At 46.9% G+C, this 21,555-nt stretch overlaps 1 protein-coding gene across 1 annotated transcript in view; it reads left to right on the top strand.

Annotated features, from left to right (window-relative positions):
* The window catches only part of LOC147696937 (uncharacterized), a 349,180-nt gene that overhangs the window by 251,565 nt on the left and 76,060 nt on the right, over nucleotides 1-21,555 (top strand). Inside the window, exon 5 of the mRNA XM_086936091.1 lies at nucleotides 8,182-8,245. Coding sequence (XP_086792217.1) covers nucleotides 8,182-8,245 — 64 coding nt within the window. The remainder of the gene's footprint in view (nucleotides 1-8,181; nucleotides 8,246-21,555) is intronic.

Genomic DNA, 21,555 nt, shown 5'->3' with positions numbered 1-21,555 from the left:
TCTAATAAGCGGTCCGGGCTAAACAGGCTACCAACCAGTGGGGAGAAGACAGGCATGACGGATTACAACGGGGACAAAAGTCTGCACTACCTATCTTATCACGGCGGACAAAGACTAGACAGAATATTTCTATTCTACGTTGTTTGGAGGCCGTGAATACCTCAAAAGAACCAATACCGAATAATCGGCCAATCAAACAATCCAGTGGGGAGAATAAGTGGGCACGAAAAATTATCGCTACCCACTCTTTCTCTACCTGCAAAGAGAGGCCTTGTTCTTCCCTGTTTGCAGACAAAGAATCTCCAGACAATAATCCACGAACGATAGTTCGGGAAACAGTGGGGGAGGAAGATAGGTACGACGGATTACAATGGGGACAAAAGTCTGCGTTACCTATCCTTCACTGCTTGCAAAGAGAGAGCCTGTTTGCTTTTCCCCGTTTGCAGACAGTGAATCTCCAGAGGGTTTCAACAAAGCGTAATACTAGTATTATCCAAGAACAATTTCCTCAATTCGTCGTGTTTACACGACCTTACCCGGACCGCATGGACGGTTTCCTGTCCTCTGGATCCAGCGCCCGATCGTCCTCTCTCCTTCGTGTTGTTCGCGGCACTCCTGATGGTTCCCAGTCAGGACCGTAGATCACTCGAGAGAGGTCTGTTCAGAACTAGTGAAGGTCGGATGATCGGCTGTCAGACGAGGGTCTATCGGACATGAGCTCTTCCCGATCGTTGCAGTCGTTCACTCTGTCATCGGGACCTCTCCCACTGGATCCACGTGTCGCTGATGGGCCCCACGCTTTGGGACGCCAATTGTGGAAAAAGGTAGGGCTAGGACCTTTCTCAAGATTTGCCCGGCGCTAACCGCCCTTGTACCATTCAAGTTTACCAAGCAATGAGGCAGGCGCCGGAGACCAGAAGGCAGGAAACAGAAGTTTATTCCGACGGAGCAGAACACATCAGAACAGACAACAAGGTATCATGTCGAGGTGCTCTAACAGCCACTCGGAGGCCTGGCCTCTTATACACTGGTTTATGGCATGTGACCTTCCTTTAATACAATCACAACTTTGTAGAGCATGGGAAAGACATCCCCGTAATCCTCGTGTTAATCCCACCCCCATATACATTCACAATAGAGGTCCTCAACCTGCTGATAAGAGAGAGAGTCATCTCGCAGCTGAGTGTGTTGTCGAGTCTTAGGATGTGTGCGCCTGATCATGTCACAGGGGGTGGGGAGGCCTGGATCAAATAGAGGGACCTTTGAAGGAGAGCGACCTCATACAATAAAGAGCAGTAAATGATATCTTCCGGCTTAGGCAATGGCCTCGGACCTGTGTGGACAGTCGGACACGGGGTGAGGGGCCATCAATGGAGAGGTATTCATGCTGTGTGGACAATCCAGTGCAGGAGGGAGGTTTAGCAACAGAGGGGCATTCATGGGAGAGGAGGAGGTGCTGGTCAGGCGCTGGCGTGACTCTCAAGGACAGGGTCATGCAGAAGGGTCGTGCTCAGAAGGAGGAGGGAGGGGGAGCCAGGGTGCGCGGAGGATGCTTGCTGGGTCAGAGGGACGTGCTGGCGATCGATCGTGGACAGGGAGACCATGATACCTAAAATGGCTGCCATGCACGTAATACATAGGTGACTTAGAATAGCTGCCGTGCATGTAGTACATAGGTGACAAGCTGGCGCAGATGATGTTTAGATCGCAAGTCAAAATTCCACATTGTAGACACAGGTCCACACCTTCCTCTTCTCCACTATCATCGTCACTGGGCATCTGTGTATTAGCAGTGGGGGCATCTGCATCCAGAATCATCATCCAGAATCAGGGGGATCTCTTTGCCCAAGGCCAGGTTGTGGAGCATGCAGCATGCAACTATGATCTGACACATCGTTTGGGGAGAGTAAAGTAGTGCACCACCACTCTTGTCCAGGCACCGAAATGTAGCCTTCAGAAGACCAAAAGCACGCTCCACTACACGACGAGTCCTCCCATGGGCATCATTGAAGTGGCCTTCCCTCGGGGTACTTGGATTTCTCAGGGGGCTCGGCAGCCAAGACTGGTTGGGATACGCAGAGTCACCAAGTTGTGAGAAACACAGACCACGTACATAAAACTAATATTGAGGAGAACAGCATGCCATACATACAGCCCATTCCTTGACACAGACACTCTCCAGCAAGCCACGCACGCTCTGGATGCAGATTTTCCATCAATTGTGGGATGATGCTGTTCCTCAGGATGTAGGAGCCATGTGCCGAACCCGGAAATTTGGCACATATATGGGAGATAATCATATGTGCTTGGCATGCCACTTGCACATTAATTGAATGGTAATGCTTCCAGTTACGGTAGATATGCTCACGTGCCTCTGGTGGAGCTAGGCCAATGTGTGTGCATTCAATGGCTCCAACAACATTAGGGATGTGACCAAGGTTATAAAATTCCCACTTCACATCTGCCAATTCATGTCTCTTTGGAAAGTGGATGTAGCTGTCCATGTCGGTCAACAATGCGGACAGGACATCACGCAAAATCATGCCGAACATAGTTTGAGACATCCCACATGAATGTCAACCGTGTACTGGAATGAACCAGTGGCAATGAAATGCAGGGCGGCCATCACCTTTACTGTTGATGTCAAGGCTGTTGGATATGTTCTGTGAGGTCTCAAATGAGGCTCTAACTGAGCATATAGCTCTTGAAGTATAAGGGGATACAGTCAGAATTTCTTTATGATGTTCTCATCCTCAGTTTTCTCCAGCTCTGGGAAAATGCTGATACACAGTGGTCGTCTCCTTCGTATTATGGCGGGGGCCCTAAGTAAGTATGAGTCAGAGAGGAGATATGCCAAACATGTTATATAATGACTAAGACTACTCCAACATTGACAGGACGGTAACAACAGCTTAATGCACAAGTCACATGCACAGACACCTTGATCTTCTGTAGTCATTCATGTAGCCAGGAGGTACATACTAATTACTGTCAAATCCGAATCAGACTATGTGAAATGTATATGGTACACTCCTACGACTTGTGTCACCAGCCCTGTGTGTAGCTGACACAGGACAATGCTGTGTTGTACATAGCTGCTGTCAATGCACAGCGTTCTTGCTTTAGTCACATTAAGCACCACATCATTACAAAATGAGCAAAGTAAAAGTAATCTGGACAACTATCAATATGAATACAGCACTGTATACAGTGATATATGCACATTATGTTGGCAGGCCCTTATGACTGTGGGATGAGTTGGCATTTCACATATTGGCATGTGCACAAAAATGATAAGCAATGCAACATAAAATCTGTCTAAATGCCCACATGAATGAAATTTGACATGTGAGTAAGTACATACCAATGTATTTAATCATGTGTACTGACATGAAATGTGTGGGCATAATTGAATTTAATGTCACACTCTCAATTCACTTGAAAACCCAGTGAAAATAAATTTGTGTAAATGTATAGTCATCAGTAATGCAATTTGCACCGCGATAATGCTATTGAACAATGTGTTTACAGGTGTGGTAGCCGTGCTTCACCACAGGCATTGGCCACAATTGAAAGATGCAGGATTGCAATGGCTCTTGCTTACATTTGTTCTTACTGTGCTGACTGGGTCAGGCAAACAAACTTTATATGTGACTTTTCACATACATTGATGTCACTTAACACTTTATTTGCTTCACTCTGTGGTATTCAGAGTCATTTACCTCGGACTACAATATTGAGTGTCGCAGACAGCTGAGTGACAGGAGGTACTACACCCCCATCAGGGAGGATCCCACTCCCAGGTTAAGTAGGGTCATCTCTGCAGAAGTAGAAGGCTGGATCTCTAAAATTTAATCAGATTTCCTACTGGCAATGGAACCAATAACACCGTATTTTTACTGTCTCCCCAAGATACACAAAGGCGTTACCCCAGTGCCAGGACGCCCCATTGTTTCTGGCATTGGGTCCATTCTGGAACCCTTATCCAAATGTGTGGACCATTTCATCCAACCTTTGGTGAGGGCCACTCCGTCTTTAATCAAGGACATGACCTGTGTCCTTCGCTTGTTGGAGGAGAACTTGCATCCAGAAGAAGTTGACTTCCTGGTCACTCTGGATGTTGATGTCATCTACACTAACATTCCACAAAGGGCCACCCTGGAGGTGATTGAGGATGCACTGAGCAACCAAGAATGGAACTCACCAACACCAGTGCCTTTCATAATGGGATGTGCCACTTTGGCGCTAACGAAGAACTACTTCGAATATGACACCCAACTGTATCACCAAACACAGGGCACATCTATGGGCAGCACGTTCGCACCGAGTCTGGCATGCATGTACATGTCAGCCTTTGAAGAAAGGGAGATTAACAACCAACAGAATCCCTACCGGGCGAACGTGCTGCTATGGAGACGCTTCATAGACGATATACTGATCCTCCGGAAAGGAGATCGCAGGAAGTGTGAAGAATTCTGTAAGTAGATCAACACACTCAATCCGTTCTTGAGATTCACTCACACTGTCTCAGAGAAAGAAATACCCTTCCTTGATCTCCTGATCAAACTGGATGGAGGTCCCATCACCACCTCCTTGTATCAGAAACCCACTGACAAGAATAGCTTGTTGCTTTTCAGTAGTCACCATCCTAGGGCATTGCGACAAAACTTGCCCTTTTGTCAGTTTTTGTGCATCAGGAGGAATTTGTACCTCCTTACAAGACTACCAGCAGGAATCGGGTACTCTTATGAAAGATCTGATTAAATGTTAAATTGTTGGACTTGGCCCTTCTGGCAGGTTTCCCCCCTAAACTTTTTGCCTTGTAAGTTTACCTCATTATAGTGATTTCTGGCCTTTGCACACTTTAGCACTGTGGTGCAGTCTTGCTCCCAAGGGCCAGTGAGGGCCCATGCCACAGTTTACAGACCACAGCTGCGCAGCAAGCAGTGGGCAGCTGCACTATTTAGGTTTCTTTCTAGGAACATGTACTTTGGACTCAGGAGTGAGTCGCACTCCTTCATCCCTACCTTGGTCTTCCCCAGCTGAGCAGCACTTAGTGCCAGCTGCAGCTTTTAGGCCCTGTTCTTGTCCCTCAGCTGCCCAGCAAGTAGTGGGCAGCTGCTACGTTTAGGTTTTGGCACAGTGGAGCAACCTGGAATCTAATGTGATTTATGTGCTAAATGTGATTTATGCGCTAATGCTTTGGGAGTTAGGAAATGTACTGCGTGTAGTATGTTTTGCGCACCCTGTGTTCTGACACCTCTGAATGTGTTTTTATGCATCATGTGTGAAGCTTCTGGCCTATACCACTGAATGTGTCTTTATGCATCATGTGTCTTACCTACACCGCTGAATGTGCTTTTATGCATCATGTGTCTTACCTACACCGCTGTATGTGTTTTTATGCATCATGTGTCTTACCTACACCGCTGAATGTGTTTTCATGCATCATGTGTCTTACCTACACCGCTAAATGTGTCTTTATTCATCATGTGTCTTACCTACACCGCTGAATGTGTCTTCATGCATCATGTGTCTTACCTACACCGCTGAATGTGTCTTCATGCATCATGTGTAAAGCTTCTGGCCTATACCCCTAAATGTATTTTTATGCTTAGGTGGTTGTTTTTCCTAGTATAGTTATGCTAGTGAGTTCATGGTTCCCTGCGTGATATTTTCCTAAGGTGGTTAGGGTTGCGTAGGTGGTATTTTCCTTTTACCAGTGGTTACTGGTTGTGTGCCACATTTGCTATTTGGTGCTACAATTGCTGTGTTCTAAATGCTACTTCTACAAAGTGCTATTTCTACAAAGTTCTAGTTCTGCCATGTGCTTATTGCTGACAGTGGTCCATGTGGCCCTGTCCTGGGTATATAATCCCTTGTAAATTCTGCCCGTGCCTATGGCACATTGTAAAGTGTGTGTTTATTATCTAATGTGTTGGTATAATACAAAGGCTATTTTTAGATATAACCTTGTGTGGAGTTCCTTTTGTGGGGGGCCTGGGATGTTGTTGCTGGTGGGTGCATGCGCAAATGCTTTACACATTGCCTCCAGGATAAGCCTGACTGCTCGTGGCAAGCTACCAAGGGGGTGAGCAGGGGATATCTTGGCGGGTGACTTCCTTGCCCTGACTAGAGTGGAGGTTTCTGCCTGGCTTTGGCGCAAGCCTTAGCCAACCAGAAATCCCATTTCTAACATGAATACCCTATACCAACAGTAGCCCTGGCACGTAAACGGGCAAAGCATAACAATCGTGAGAGTCTCCTTGAGCACGTCACATGAGAGCCAGATAATGCCATGATTTGCTTGACAACCTTCACATCAGATTCCAATCAGATCAGGAATATAATCCGCAAACATTGGGATATCTTGAATACAGGTACCCTGTCCTTACTTACTCCAAGATTTGCATTCAAAAGCACTAGCAACTTTAAAGATCTGCTCGTCCACACCAGACCCAAACAGCCTGTAACAAACCCACAAAAGACCCTGTGAGGTCTTCCGCCTGTACGAGGACATTACCCCTGTGGTGCATGCACTGTGTGCCCTCTAACCAAAGTCACCAAAGATCTGACCTTCCCTAGCCACCTGGCTGATCATGACCCACACGAATTGTAATTCATCTAACTATGTCTACATGCTGACCTGGTCGTGGGCTCTCCTATATATAGGTTTGACTACGAGACAGGTCAAGGTGCGCATGATGGAACATAAAAGCAACTTTAGGTGCCACAGAAACAACACTAAGATGACTGCACACCACCTTGAGAAACACCATGCCCACAATTCTTTCAAATGGACAATAATTGAATCACATCCTGGCATGGCTAAGAAGGCACTGTTCGGGCTGGAACAGCGATGGGTCTTACGCCTGTCTTCTGACAAAGAAGGGCTTAATGAAGAAATCCCATGGAGTCAACGGACATAAATAATTCCCATCTGGACCCTGTATTAACTACGATTCCCACCACAACTATGGTACTAGTGCATGGCATCATTCTCACAGGCACAGAGTGGTTGTCCTTTCTATTCATACCACCTTTGATAATTAATATATGGACACTCCTTTCTACTATGATTCCTTTCGTTTTTGGGTTTCTGACACAATCCTCAGCAAGAGCGCTCCCAGGCTCTCATTAGCGCTCCCCCTTGTTAGTGCTGAATTATATATACTGATATAATTTAATGCAAATACCCCGAGTTCACACTGACTTCGGGTGATTTACAATCACACCACCGTGGACCAGGTTCAAATCCATGTGTCCCAGCACACCATTGCACCAGCCTCATCTCATGTTAGTTTTGTGTGAGACAACATCCAGCACTGATGCTGCTTTAATCTTTGGTGCGGTGACTCCGGTGTTTGCCCGTCTATCACACTGGATACTCCAACATGGCACCCTACCTTTGGGTCAGCGGTCTAGCTTGAGTAGTACACAGCTTCCGGCAATACCAGAAGTTCCACTACTTCCCGCTGGCTCCACCAGGGTATAACTGCTCCAGTTGCAAGCAGAACGGAGCGACCCTGGTTGGTAGCGGTGCAGGGGTAGGATACAGATGGTCCTCTCAGCCAAAATCGTAAGTAAACTTGGGTGTGACGTGCCCCCGCTGTTACCCAGCCACCACCACCCCCCACTAGGACTCCCCAGCGGGGTTGTTGACAATTGTTTTGGTGAGTTGAAACCGGTGCACTACTCCGGTCACCGCTTCCCGTCAGACGGGCAGCGTGGGATGTACCTTAGCAGTCATTGTCTACCTTCTTGACGTTCCCTATCTGTACCTTCATGATCGTTTCTGCTGGATGTGGTGGAAGTAGTGACGGTCCCTGGCTTTTCGGTCTTGTGCATTATGATCACCGCGCCCAGTCAGTGTTTGAAGCAAGGTTTTGTTTTCCCATTGTGTGATCAGGGCTTCTCCCGCAGTTTACAATTGTGGTTGGGGGATTAGACCATGCCTCACTTGGGTTGCAGATTCCCTGTTTTTGACATATGACTTTGTCTTGGTTTTATGATGACAGGCTCTATATATATCGTGTTGACCTCTCCCTTATGCTGGGGGAGCACTTGGGCGCCATCAGTGAGTACGTGGTTGACCACGGACAACACTTAAGCACCATCTTGAGATTGTGTAGCCTATTAATCTTGTGATGTAATGTTGTTCACTTTATTTCCATCTAATAGGACACTACACCTCAGTGTCTGCCTCTACCAGCACAGGATGCCACACACTCCTGACTCTAAGAGGGTGAGTCTCCTTGAGTACTATTACTACTAAGATCCTAAGACGACAATTGACACTATCTTTTATGTTTTTAATTGTTTTTATTGTCTATATGGAATAAGATACACACGGGCCACAGATGATGCATGCCACAGCTCACCTGTGTTCTACACGTGTGCTTTGCACCACGTATGTTGCATGGTGCCCATCACAGACAAGCACTCAGTGTTCTTGATCTCTAACTGTTATCATATTATGCTTTTCTCTTGCAGGTTGGGGTTAGATCTACCAGTGCCACTTTTTAGGGTGCTGTACGGGTGGTCCTACTTATACCTCACTGAGGTCCTGACCACCATCAGAAAGGGTAGGTAGATCCCTTTTATTGGTCCTGAAGAATTGCCATCATTAGAATTTAGGCAAGAAACATGTTGACCTTTTTATAGTAGCACACATACCCACATACCTTAGAGTGGGAGAGTGCATTTTTCATTTTTAACCAGGGTAGTGGCCACACCTCATTAAAATTGTTCTGAGTGGACCACTATTCCCTGTTTTAAATTCACGCTTACACCATATCACCACATACACTCATATTACACATTAGGGCCCTCACATGCACTGCACCCAATGGCTAACGGAAAAAAGATCTCCACCAAGTAGGCCCCATCACAGGCGCCTGATTGGGTATTGCAGCGCCAACCCGAGTAGGAGCAGACCCAATGATGAAGCAAGATATCTGCTTGTTGGGTGTGTGAGGGTCTTTTTCTATTAAGGAGGAATCCTGTCTCCTAAAATCATTTTTACACCCACACACAAGGGTACACACATTACTAACACAGACCTTTACCTGCATTTCTTACTAGGAACTTCATACCTTGTTTGTTACAGTATTCAGAGCCATACCAGGCCCAAGACAAACCTTTGATGCCTACACATTGTGAGTAACTCCTCTATGTGTTTTGCTCTGTACACTCCTCACCTGTACAATACTAATGTATACACCACTTCAGTCTAGTATGTTCCCCTCCATGCCTTGGCAATGTTTGACCCTCCCTACCACTCCACAGTGTTATACTATACTGTGGGAGGATTATCTGTGCCCAGAATCATTAAGCTCCTCAGCACTGTTTCACAATTTGTTAAGTGCTATTTTATTGTACTTGATTGCAGTGATGGTTTCTTATGTACAGTACAGATGAGTTTTCAGCACAGGCCTATAGTCAGGTTCCATGCATATGTATTAGCCTGAGTTGTGCAGCATTAGGTGATAGTTAAAGTGTTATCTGTTTCCTGAGGTACTGCTACCCATCCTGAGTGTGAAGTGATCTGTGTGATGTGATGATTTGTGATGTTAAATTTCATGGTGGTGTAATCAGATATGTGTGATACTGGTTTTAGTGGTGCTCACACACTGCTTACTGTGCAAACACTGCTGTCAGTGGGTGTTGCATTGTCCTTGCCAGGTGTGAGTCACCCTGATGTCCAGCTGAGATTGCTATGCGATGTGTTTGAATGTGCATATGTTATGAATTTGTTGTTGAGGGATGCAGTCTTTGTCCTGTGTTGACTCTTTCTACTGACAGGTCCATGTGAGTGTAATGTCTTTTTTAGCATGACATTGTGTGTGAGGAGTTTGTGTATTTGAATGCATTCTGATGTGTGTTGAATGTGTACTGTGCATTAATTGTGTGCATGTCACATGCAGCAATGTGGAGTCTTGTTTATTTGCTTGTCTTGTGGGAACTATTGTCCTATGGCCTCCTATATTTGAACAGTTACTTGTTAGGATTGTGCATGTGAATGCTTGTGCTACACATTGACACCATGCTCACTTTGTAACCGGTGGAGTGCCTATGTCTGTGTATACAGATTTGTCTGGTTGCACACAGATTGTGTTTATATTTGACATTTGTTCATATATTTTTGGATTAGTTTGGATGATGCTGTCTGTGCAGTTGGCCAGATAAAAAATATTATCTATTCCAGCGTTGTCTAAGATCACACTGCCTATCCACTCTTTTGCTGCCCACGTCCTTGCTATTTGGACTTCTTTTGGTGTGATTTGTGATGCATGTTTTTGGCAATTAGTTCTGCATTGGATCAGACATTCCTGAGTGGAACTCAGACATTTGTAGATACACACTAGGGTGTATAACTGGGTATCAGGGAACTCTTCAGACCCTATGTTCACCTTTATCAGAGCTTCTCAGAGGTGTAGAGCAGTGAAGGTAGAAGATGGGTAGATGAAGGGTACGCACAAAGGTCATAGTTGAGTTTGACAGTCAGAGAATGTCACTGTGAGCCATCAATCAATCAATCGATCAGAGTACTTGTAAAGTGTGCTACTTACCCCTGAGGGTCTTAAGTCGCTGAACAGAGGGGGTGCCGCTACTGCTTAAAGAGCCAGGTCTTGAGAAGTTTACTGAAAGCGAGTAGGTCTTGGGTCTGCCGTAGGTGGATAGGGAGGGGGTTCTAGGTCTTGGCTGCAAGGTAGCAGAAGGACCTGCCGCCGGAGGTTGTTCTTTGATGCGGGGAGGGCGAGGCTGGAGGAGCAGAGCTGGCGGGTGGGGTGTAGAAGCTGAGTCTGCTGTTCAGGTAGGCTGGCCCGGTGTGGTGGAGTGCTTTGTGTGCATGGGTGAGGAGCATGAAGGTGAACCTCTGGTCGACGAGGGAGCCAGTGTGGGTCTCTCAGGGAGGGGGGGTGATGTGGCTGCGGCGGAGGACGTTAACGATCAGTCGGGCGGAGGCGTTTTGGATGCCATGAGTGTTGTGCTGGTGGCATACACATGTCAAGATAGTTGATGAGGGACTGGTCACTGTATGGCTTATAACAGTTCATCTGATTCAGGTAAAATGCATTACTTGCTTTTGTGTATCACAGGGATACTGCACAGATGTTACTTTCAATTATGTATTATTTGATGTCCTAAGTGTAGTGTCATATGTGGTACCTCTTGAATGCCATGTACATAGGGTACCAGTCATTTCTCCATGCTTTTCCTGCACTGTGCCCCCACTTTAGAATACTTTACTTGTTACCATACAGTGCTGCTGACTTGGGGTTTATGCATGAGGCAGTTTTAAAGTGTGTGACTGATCATTTCCAATGTTGTTAACGTGCACAGTGATTCTTCATTTCTTCAATTGCTCACTTTAATTCATGTGAGTGGAAGGCAGGTGTGAGGAAGATGAGGGTTGTCATGAGTCTCAAATCAGGGTTTACCGCTGCCAAGATGGACTCTTCCTGACACTTTGGCATTAATTCAATAATTTATAGTTGATGCTACCTTTGTTGAGTTGGAGTAATGGTGTGTAGGTGTTCTGTGAGTTGGCAGTGTACTCAGTATTGTTGATGTACAGGACATAGTCACATGGTGTCATTTAGTGCAGCAGTACACAATTGAGTCAAATGCACACTGGTGCTTACTTTGAGTTGAGTTTGCCATTTGAGTCAGAAATGTTGTACTGGGTTGCATTGTATGGGCTGTCATTATGTGGTATAGTCTTCCATTATATGTGATGAGCCTACTAATGTCTGCTTGGGGTGTGTGCTGATCTGTGAATATGTAGCAGTGGTGTCTCAAATAATGTGTCATTTACCTTGGCTCACTGACTCATCCAACTCCTTGTAGGACTATTGTGAAATACACATACACACCCTGCTTGCTCTGCCCTCTTTTGTTCCACATTGTATGTGGACTCACCCTTATTTGCGTGCTATGATGACTATTGTCATTTTGGAGGGACTCTTGCCTCACCTCACACTCATGTTCCTATACAATTACTGATGATCCTAATGAGATGTCACGATAGACAGTGTCCCTGCACATGACTTCTTGCTGCAAATATGTTGTGCAGAGAGGTGCTTCTCTCATGATACATGTGGTGTGGATGGTGTGATGATGATCTTGCTTGCCTGGGACAATGTCCTGAACTCCTGCAACATTGCGGGCAGGTTATACCGCAGCTTCACCGCTACAGTGACGTGACTGGCACAACCAGGCTAGTTGCAATCATTTCTATGTAGATGGGTGCCCAAGATGCTGAGGTGACAATTTACTTACGTGCAAGACATGTGTAATTACACCATGGTATATATTCTTGTCTCTACCAGGGTGTATTTTGTAGGCAAGACACGTATTTCATCACAACAGTTGTCTGTTGTTGTACAAGGGTTGTATGCGGGGATATGTTTTTGACATACCTGCGGGTTTACTGCAATGGCATATTATCTGCTGGTTGTGGATCAAGTACAGCAGCAGAAGGGCTTGTAGAGCAGGATCCATGGCGGCCAGGAATGTGTGGAAGTGTCTCAGGCTCGGGTTTCTATCTCCACAATTGCGCTTCCACCATCTCCGAATCGCTGGTTTCTCCGCTGCGTTCTGATGGGCTGTTTTACGCATTGTGATCTGTCCCGCGGTCGGGCCATCATTAGGTACGACAGTCTTTCTCTATTGGCTCCCTCCGGCACCGTTGCGGAACAGAAAATCTGGCGGATACCGAAACTCCCAGACAGGTGAAAAAGGTCTTTATTTGCCCATTGTAATATGGCGGTCGCAAGGCCTTAAGCAGGAGTAACTAAATGGACGTTTTCCGCGACCGCCAGCACCGTGGAGGTGACTATGACTGCCATCGTAATAAGCCCCTAAGTTTGGTTGTGATACGAAGTGTGGCAGGTTCTGGATTGAAGATGAGAAGGGGTGAAAGTAACAGGTGGCTGAAAGGAGCTGAACTGGCTGCAGAGTGGTTGGAGTTACTATTACTCTTGGATATGTGGATGTCAAAGTGGATCAAAAGTGCTGTATATTCGATTTATCACATCAGACTGAATTACTCCCCTGCTTGCCAATCATATTGGGAGGAGTTTGTGCTAGCAATGGAGGCCCGGAAAAGTAGGGCGTATTATTGGGCTGCAAGGGCTATTGAAAATTGATGCTTAGCAGAGTAGAAATACACTAGGTGTATCATTGTCAGTTCTATGGACTCACCGATTTCCATTGGTAAACAGCCTGGGGAATAAAAAGGAGGATGGTACATGAGGAGATTAGTTTCATACCCTACCAGTTCCAGGGCATCACTAAACCTCCCACCACTTGCAGATATGGGGAATATGTGGGCAGGGGTTCCAGACTTTGTGAGGGAACTGGCATCCTCCAAATGGTTAAACATGTCTTACCAGCATCACAAGGTTTCACATCCATTTTGAGTTCTATGTACTGCTTCAGGATAGGTCTGCGCAGTTTCTCATATCAGATGATCTGATCTATGCCCTGGATTCAAATGCAATTTGAGGAGTGGTGTTGCAGCTTGAAAAAACAAATATGTTGTATCTGTTCCAAGATTATGTGTGGTGATTGAGACCAAGGTGGTACTGTCCCAGCAGATCTCACCAGGGGGAGGAGAGTCGATTTCATCATAATAATAAACATTCTACTCAACGTAGGTGTTATGCTTTTCTTAATTACAGTGCAAGCAGTTGCCTTCAACAGTAAAGCATGATCCTGCTAATGGGCGAATGGGAAATAGCCTGGCAGCATGACTATCTTCAAGGTGTTATTTGTTGTCCACTTTGTTGTCATAGTAATGTTTTCCCAAGAAAATAGAACCACCCAGTACTTCATTTATTTATAAGTCATGTATGGGAAATGTTGCTCCAAAACATATTACCTAGTTTGTTTATATTTTAGAGGTTTCACATTTTTATAATTGAGTGCTACCTAATATATTTCAGGAAGGTGGCATCCAACTCTCATCAAGCTGCATGACATTATGTCTTGTAAAAGGAAGGAGATTTTTATTTACATAGAACTGCTCTTGGTATGTGAAGTGTCGGAACAATTCGTCTTTTGCATACTCTCGGCGACTGGTGGTTTTTAGACATACTAAAATTCAGCCATTATGAGATAATGGTGAATAATATGCAGACCCAGTTTTTCTAGTCGTTTTTCCAGAGACATTTCTGGGACCATTTGTATGCAGCATATTGCAGTGGGGCATTGCTGCGGGAGGGGCCTTGAGAGGCTACCATGGGCGTTGGGAACATTTGCAGCTCCATTATGCAGGAGGAAGGTGGGCGGTGGCCAGCCTCTCCAGATGCCCACCACCCTATCCGCTGCACATCCAGGTCCGTGTCTGGTGTTTCTGAGCCGGGAATTAGCAGGTGCACTATTTGCAGAGTGATCAGTTCTAACCCTTGCATAAAGGGAATCCTTGTTAAAGGTAATCCATGTGATTAACAGTGTATGTTGGCCCCTGTGACCAGGGAAATTCTGGGTATTCCCTTGCTTATGTAGCACACTTTCCTGATTCCGGCTAGGGAATAGTGGAGATTCCCTTATGCCGGGGTGCGTCTGTGGGGATACATTTATGCCAGGCATGCCAGCAGGGCCAACGGTGAAAATCGGATTGAGCTGGGTGGTGTTTGCACTGCTATGCTCATCCCCACCACCCGCCCTTGTACTCAAGAGATAATAATGATGGTGGACAAGGTGAAAGCCTTAGCTCAGCCTACATGAGACCCAAAGTTTGCACCGAATATTTATTTATTTATTTATTTATTTCCAAGGTTTTATATACTGCTACTGGACCCGGGGGTATCAGAGCGCTTTACAAGATAGGTAAACAATTACAACAAAGTAAAACAATGTGCATTAAAACATGAGGTTACATAAAATAGGGTAATAGAATGTGCTGGGTGTTTAGGGGCGATGGAGATCAATAGGGGGTGGGAGTGTCGAAGTTCAGAGGGAGAAGGGAGTGAAGAAAAGGGGAGAGGCAAAACGAGAGACGGGAAAGCGGTTGAGGAGGAGGCGAGAATCAGGAGCAAGGAGTGTAGAGAGTCAGACATCAGTGAGGTTAGGTTCCCCAATATTTGTTGTGAAGGAGTATTTTCAGTCTTTATTTGAAGAGAGGGTAGGAGGGGTTGCATAGAAGATCTTTGTGGAGTGAGTTCCAGATCGTGGGGGCGTTCCCAGAAAAAAGCACGAGATTGTTTTTTTTTTGTGCTTGAGTCTGGGAGGGATTAGGACAAGGGAATTGGTGCTCCTCAGGGACCTGGAACACCCAGCTTTTTGCAGTTTCTCAGCCAGGTAGGAGGGGGTGCTTAGGTTAAGGGCTTTGTGCGTGATACATGCAATCTTGTAGGTGGATCTACCTTCTATTGGGAGCCAATTGAGGTTTTCTAGCACCGGAGAGATGTGGTCGAATTTTTTGCAATCGGAGATAAGTCTGGCGGCAAGGTTTAGGACAGATTTCAGCGGTGCTAGGTGGGCTTTAGGGGTGCCAGCGAGTGTGCGTTACCATAGTCAATACGGGAAAGGACAAGCGATTGGACAACAAAATTAAAGTCGTCTGCTGGTATGAAAGGTTTGAGTTTTTTGAGGTGGTGGAGGTTGAAGAGGGCACCCTTGGTGGCATTTTTGATGTGTGGGATGAGATTCATGTTATGGTCAATGCTGAAGCCTAGGGATTTGACAGTTTTCGAGGGGGAGTGGGGGCAGTTGAGATCTGTAATATCCTTGATCCCGAGGTGAATGGGGAGGGAGATGTTTTTAGTCAAGTCAAGTCAAGTCAATAAATTTATATAGCGCGCTACATACCCAAAGGGTCTCAAGGCGCTTGGAGAGGGGTGGGGAATTACTTGTCAAATATCCACGTTTTAAGTTGCTTTCTGAATGCTAGGTGGTTCTGAGTAAGGCGAAGGTGAGTGGGAAGTGAGTTCCAGGATTTAGCTGCCAGGTAGGAGAAGGATCTACCTCCCATGGTGGTTTTGTTGATGCGAGGTACAGTGGCAAGGGCTTGGTTGGCGGATCGTAGCTGGCGGGTGGGGGTGTAGAAGGACAGTCTTGTGTTGAGGCATTCGGGTCCGATTTCGTAGAGCGCTTTGTGTGCGTGGGTTAGGAGCCGGAAAGTAATCCTTTTATTGACGGGGAGCCAGTGGAGGTTTTTCAGGTGTCCAGAGATTTGATCTTTACGCAGGATGTCTAGTATTAGCCTGGCTGAAGCGTTCTGGATGCGTTGGAGTTTTTTCTGGAGTTTTGCGGTGGTACCGGCGTAGAGGGTGTTTCCGTAGTCCAGACGGCTCGTGACCAGAGCGTGGGTGACTGTTTTTCTAGTTTCGGTGGGGATCCAACGAAATGTTTTTTTGAACATGCGAAGAATGTTGAAGCAAGATGAAGAGACGGCGTTGACTTGTCTGTTCATCGAGAGTGAGGAATCCAGGATGACGCCCAGGTTCCGTGCGTGGTCCGTCGGGATGGGTGCTTTTCCAAGGGCCTCTGGCCACCAAGAGTCATCCCAGGCGGAGGGGGAGGTGCCTAGGATGAGGACTTCTGTTTTGTCTGAGTTCAGTTTCAGACGGCTGTGCTTCATCCATTCGGCTACTTCTTTCATTCCTTCATGCAGGTTGGTTTTGGCGATGTTAGGGTCTTTGGTAAGTGAGAGGATCAGTTGAGTGTCATCAGCGTAGGAGATGATGTTGAGGTTATGTTGGCGTGCGATGGCCGCGAGGGGGCTCATGTATACGTTGAAGAGGGTGGGGCTGAGTGAAGATCCTTGTGGTACGCCGCAGATGACTTCAGTGGCCTCTGACTTGAATGGTGGAAGGCGGACTCTCTGGGTTCTTCCGGTGAGGAACGAGGTGATCCATTCCAGTGCTCTTCCTTGGATTCCGATGTTTCTGAGGCATTGTAAAAGGGTGCTATGACAGACCGTGTCGAAGGCTGTTTAAGGATGAGGGTGAAAGGTTCCATTAATAGGTTAAATAAGGTAGGGGAGAGGATGGAGCCTTGCGGAACACCAAGTGAGACAGGTTGGGGCTTGGAGAGGCAGTGGCTGAGCTTAATTTGTTGGGATCTATTTTGAAGGAATGAGGAGAACCATTTGAGTACGGTGCCCTCGAGACCAAAGCGAACTTCGAGGGTGTTTAGAAGGGTGGGATGATGAACAGTATCAAAGGCAGCCGAGAGGTCAAGGAGGATTAGTAGAGAGGATTCACCTTTGTCTAAGGAGCGATGGATGTCATCTGTAATATTGAGCATGGCCGTTTCAGTACTGCATCCTTTTCTGAAACCAGATTGGAATATGTCTGGGAGATTGAATTAGGTGATATGGTTATCTAGTTGGGTCAGGACACATTTTTCCAGGGCTTTTGAGAGGAAAGGTAGGTTAGAGATGCGGCGTAGGTTTTTAAGGTCGTTAGGGTCAGCGGAGGTGTTTTTGACGATGGGTGAGATTTGGCCTAGCTGAAGGGAAGCAGGAACACAGCCCGTGGAAAGAGAGGAATTGGTGATGTTGGTCCAAACTCGAGCAATGACATGTTTAAGTTCTTGGACCAGGTGTGCGGGAAGAGGATCTTTAGTGTGAGAGGAGGGTTTGAGTTTAGAGGTGATATTGGTGACCGCGGATTCGGAAACAGGGGCGAATTCGCTCCAGGAGGCATGTTTTTAGCCTGGTGGTGCGTGACAGTGGAGACAAGTTGGGGGCGAGCATTTAGGGAATTAGGGGGACTTTGAGGTGGGGAGGAAGAGGATGAACTAGTGTTAGTGATGTTGTGGGGGGAGTTGATTGAGGGGAGGTTGGGGAGGAAGAGGGGTGGAGGTGACGGAGAGTTCAATCAAGTTGACTTTATTAGAGAAGAAGCTGGCGATTTCTTCCCCTCGTTCAACTGACGCTAGCATTTTGGGGGAGCCAGAGGATGTTTATTTTTTTAACAATGTTAAATAGTTCTCTGGGGCTGTTTCTGGCCTGGTCCAGTTGGGACCGGAGATAGAAGGCTTTTTCATTGAAGATGTGTTTTTTGTATAGGGTTCTGGCCTTTCTGAGGAGGGCCAGATTGTCAGAGGAGGGATGGTTTCTCCAGGTCCGTTCTTATTGTCTTTCGTTATTGAGGTCAGAATTGAACCATGATTTGGGCGGAAAGTTTTTTTGTTGTTTGATTTTGATTGGGGCAATTTGGTTAAGGGCTTCAGTAACAGAATTATTATAATGGTTGGTTAGGTCAGTAGTGCTAAGGGAGAGAGGGGCGAGGAGTAAGTGAGTTTTAATAGTGGATTCCAATTCGCCAGGCGGAATAAGGTGAAGTTTACGAGTAGGTTTCAGAGGTAGATTGTCGATGGGAGTGGGGCGCGTAATTGAGCAATTCAGGGTGAGAGGATGAGGTGGTGGTCGGACCAGTCAACGGGAAGGATGTTTGAGAGGGAGGCCAGATCCTTGCAGGTCAGAATGGCATCAAGGGTGACACCATTGGCGTGTGTTGGGGATTTGCAGAGTTGAGTCAGGTCAGTGATGCCCATGATGCTGTTGAATAAGGAGACTGCGGGGTCGTCATTTTTATTCCAGTGGATGTTGTAGTCCCCAAGAAAGAGATTTTTAGAGTGGGAAAGCAATGCTTGGGTAATCAAATCAGACATCTCTTCAGTAAAGGCAATACAATTACCAGGAGGGTGGTAGATAGTGTGAAACCTAATGGCGGGGGAGCCAGTAAAGTTGATCTTAGGGCATAGGTACTCGAATGTGGAAGGGTCGTGCACATGGACTGTTGAGAGATTAAGATCTTCTATAAAGATTAGGGCAAGGCCACCTCCGATTTGTTCTCTTGTATCTTTCTTAATGATGGAATATCCAGGTGGGATCAGCAGGTCGAGGATAGGAGTGGATTGAGGGTTGAGCCAGGTTTCAGTAAGGAATGCTATGTCAATGTTATCGTGGAGAATGGTTTCCGCAATCTCAGTTGCATGGCAGGAGGCGGATCAGCAGTTAATCAGCATGCATGAGAGGGAAGAGGTGTTTGGAATTTGGGAGGGGGGACGGGGGGGGATGAGTCTGAGTAGTCGGGGGTTCTAGGAGATGCTGGAAGTAGGGGAAGTCTGCTTGTACCAATGAGAACTGGGCTGGTGGACTGATGGTTAAGGGGAGTGGAGGGAAAGGATGAAGATGGGCAGATGAGAGAGCTTGTAAGAGAGTTAACTTCTAGGGCTGTCGTGCAGGTGTCAAGTTGTGAAGGTGGGGCGTGATGGCATAGAAGGGGGGATGATTTTGGTAATTTCAGTCGGTTCAGATAGGGTAGAGCCGTTCAAGGGGAGGGGTGGGGAGGGGGAATGTCGGTATTGGTAGCAGCGCCAGGAGAAGTGTCGGTGTTGGCAACAGTGTCGGTGTTGGCAACAATGCCATGTAGGCAGTTAGTAGGGGGGTTGAGGGGAAGGATGTTGGAGTGTATAGAAGAGTCCATAGAAGAGGGGATGGTGTATTGTGAGGGTATCGATGTGTGGGCATGAACCAAGGAGTGTGCTTTGGTGAGGAGAGAGACATCAGTTCTAAGGGAGGTGAGTTCAATGGCAAGGGATGATAGGAGAAGTTCAACATTAAGGAGTGATTGGGTAAGAAGTGAGGAGTGAAGTGGTTCTATACGGTTAATGAAGTTAGAGGGGTAGGAGTGGTCTAAGGGTCTGAGATAGAAGGGAGGACGGGGGATAGCCTGGGGGAGGGTTGTAATGAGGGTGATGATCGTCGTTGGGTAGAGCGGGGCACAGGAGATAGACGGGGATGAGGCATTCAGGTTGGGTAGAGCAGGGGCACAGGAGATAGACGGGGAAGAGGTGTTCAGGTTGGGTGGTGGAATTGGAGAACAGGACAGGGGGATCTGGGGTTGGCGTTTCTGGTGTCTTTTGTGTTGCATGGGAGAACAGGGGAGTGTGGGAGGGAGGAATCGGAGGGGGGACATGGTAAGTAGAAAGGGGATGAGGGGGAATGTTAAGTGGGGAGGGTGAGGGAGAAATGAATCATAGGGTGGGGTGAGTTGGAATTCAGAGGGAGATGGGTGTGTAGAAGAAACTGCATTATTATTATGGGGAGGGGAGAGGAGGGGTAGGAGAGGAGGGTGGGCTCAATATTGGGTGGGTTTGTGAGGGGGAAAGTGGGGCTGGGGGGTATTGGGCGTTAGGGGTAGCGGGGGAGTTAGTGGCACTAGTGGACTGTAGAGGTTGGGAATCAAGAATGCAGATGGGGGGTGCGAACGGTGAGACCGGGGAAAGGGGAGGGGGGGTGTGAGAGACCGTGGATAGAGATGGACCCCGGGGTTGGGGTGAGTTAGAGAGAGGAGACAGGGGGCAGGGGAAGAGGAGAGAGGTGAAGGGTCGCGGGGTGGACGGGGTGATAGGGGAGCATTCGAGTGTTGTAAAAGGAGTGGAGAAAGTGCATGAAAGTGGAGTTCAAAGGTGTATAGGTGGAAATAGGAGGCTTGGATGAGAATGTTTCTAGACTTGAAGATGGAACTATCTACTTCACTTCAGGCGGCAGATGGGGTGGTGGAGAGTTTCAGACCTTATGGGATCTTGTGGGAGGTGGTGATAGGGAGGTGTTGTAGAAATAGGCTTTTCCATTTAGAAGGGCGCTTGGAGAAGAAGATATAGTTGGTGGTGATGGAGGAGTTGAGGCTGTTGTGGTGGTCGGCAAATACGGTTTCGGGATGCTGACAGAGAAGTTTGTGTTAAAAGTTTTTCTTCCCATGTTTGGAGAGGTGGGGAGGTTAGAGGATGCACCAAGAGCTGGAGCCGAGCTTCAGGATGGGTGGGGATGCATTACCTTGTCAATTGATTATAATGATGTTGTATGAACTGTGTTTCGTGTGTTGAGTTGTGTGAATGTGAAAGGAGGTATAAGTGAAGAGAAAGGATGATGTTGAATGATTCTTGAGATGGTGAGGTGGGGTTGTTAGGAAACCTTGAGAAATATGAAATGTTATAAATTGTATTGTTATTTAAATCTTTGATGCACCACAAAGCTAAAACGAGAATAAAAATATCTATTTTTCTGTATGTAGTTTGATCAATCGTGTGGCCTGATTGTGTGTTCTGGTGAGCTCAATGTTGTTTAATTTGAATCCGTTGGACTCCATGTGAGCCACTAACTATCATTTACTAGGGCAGACTCTTTATAGTTTTGTTGCTCTTGTTTTCCCCTGCTGTCTGCCCTGCATTCATTACAGGTGGCCTCTCTATTCATTGGTCAGGCAGGATTTGCTATTGGCGTGTGGCGTTTCTCCTGCAGCAGAGCGGTAGGATCACACACCTGTGGCGTTATTCCTGCTACAGAATGGTGGGATCACCCCCTGGGGGTTGAAGATGACAGTGGTGGCAGACGAGTGCAGGTGTTGGCAGGTGAGAAGTGCGGGGGCTGACGGGTGGAAAATTCAGCTGCTGGCGGGCACCGATGCTGGCGTATTCAAGATGCAGGCATTGACGGGCAAAGAGATATTCAGGAATGCGCTGTAGATGTGGTGGGATCGCCCCCCTGGGGTTGATGATGGCGGTGGTGGCTGACGAGTACAGGTGTTGGCA

This window comes from Lissotriton vulgaris, chromosome 8 (assembly GCF_964263255.1).
Source record: "Lissotriton vulgaris chromosome 8, aLisVul1.2, whole genome shotgun sequence".
NCBI classification, from domain to species: domain Eukaryota; kingdom Metazoa; phylum Chordata; class Amphibia; order Caudata; family Salamandridae; genus Lissotriton; species Lissotriton vulgaris.
The sequence above is the reverse complement of the archived record's forward strand: the minus strand, read 5'-3'. Positions and strand labels throughout refer to the sequence as shown.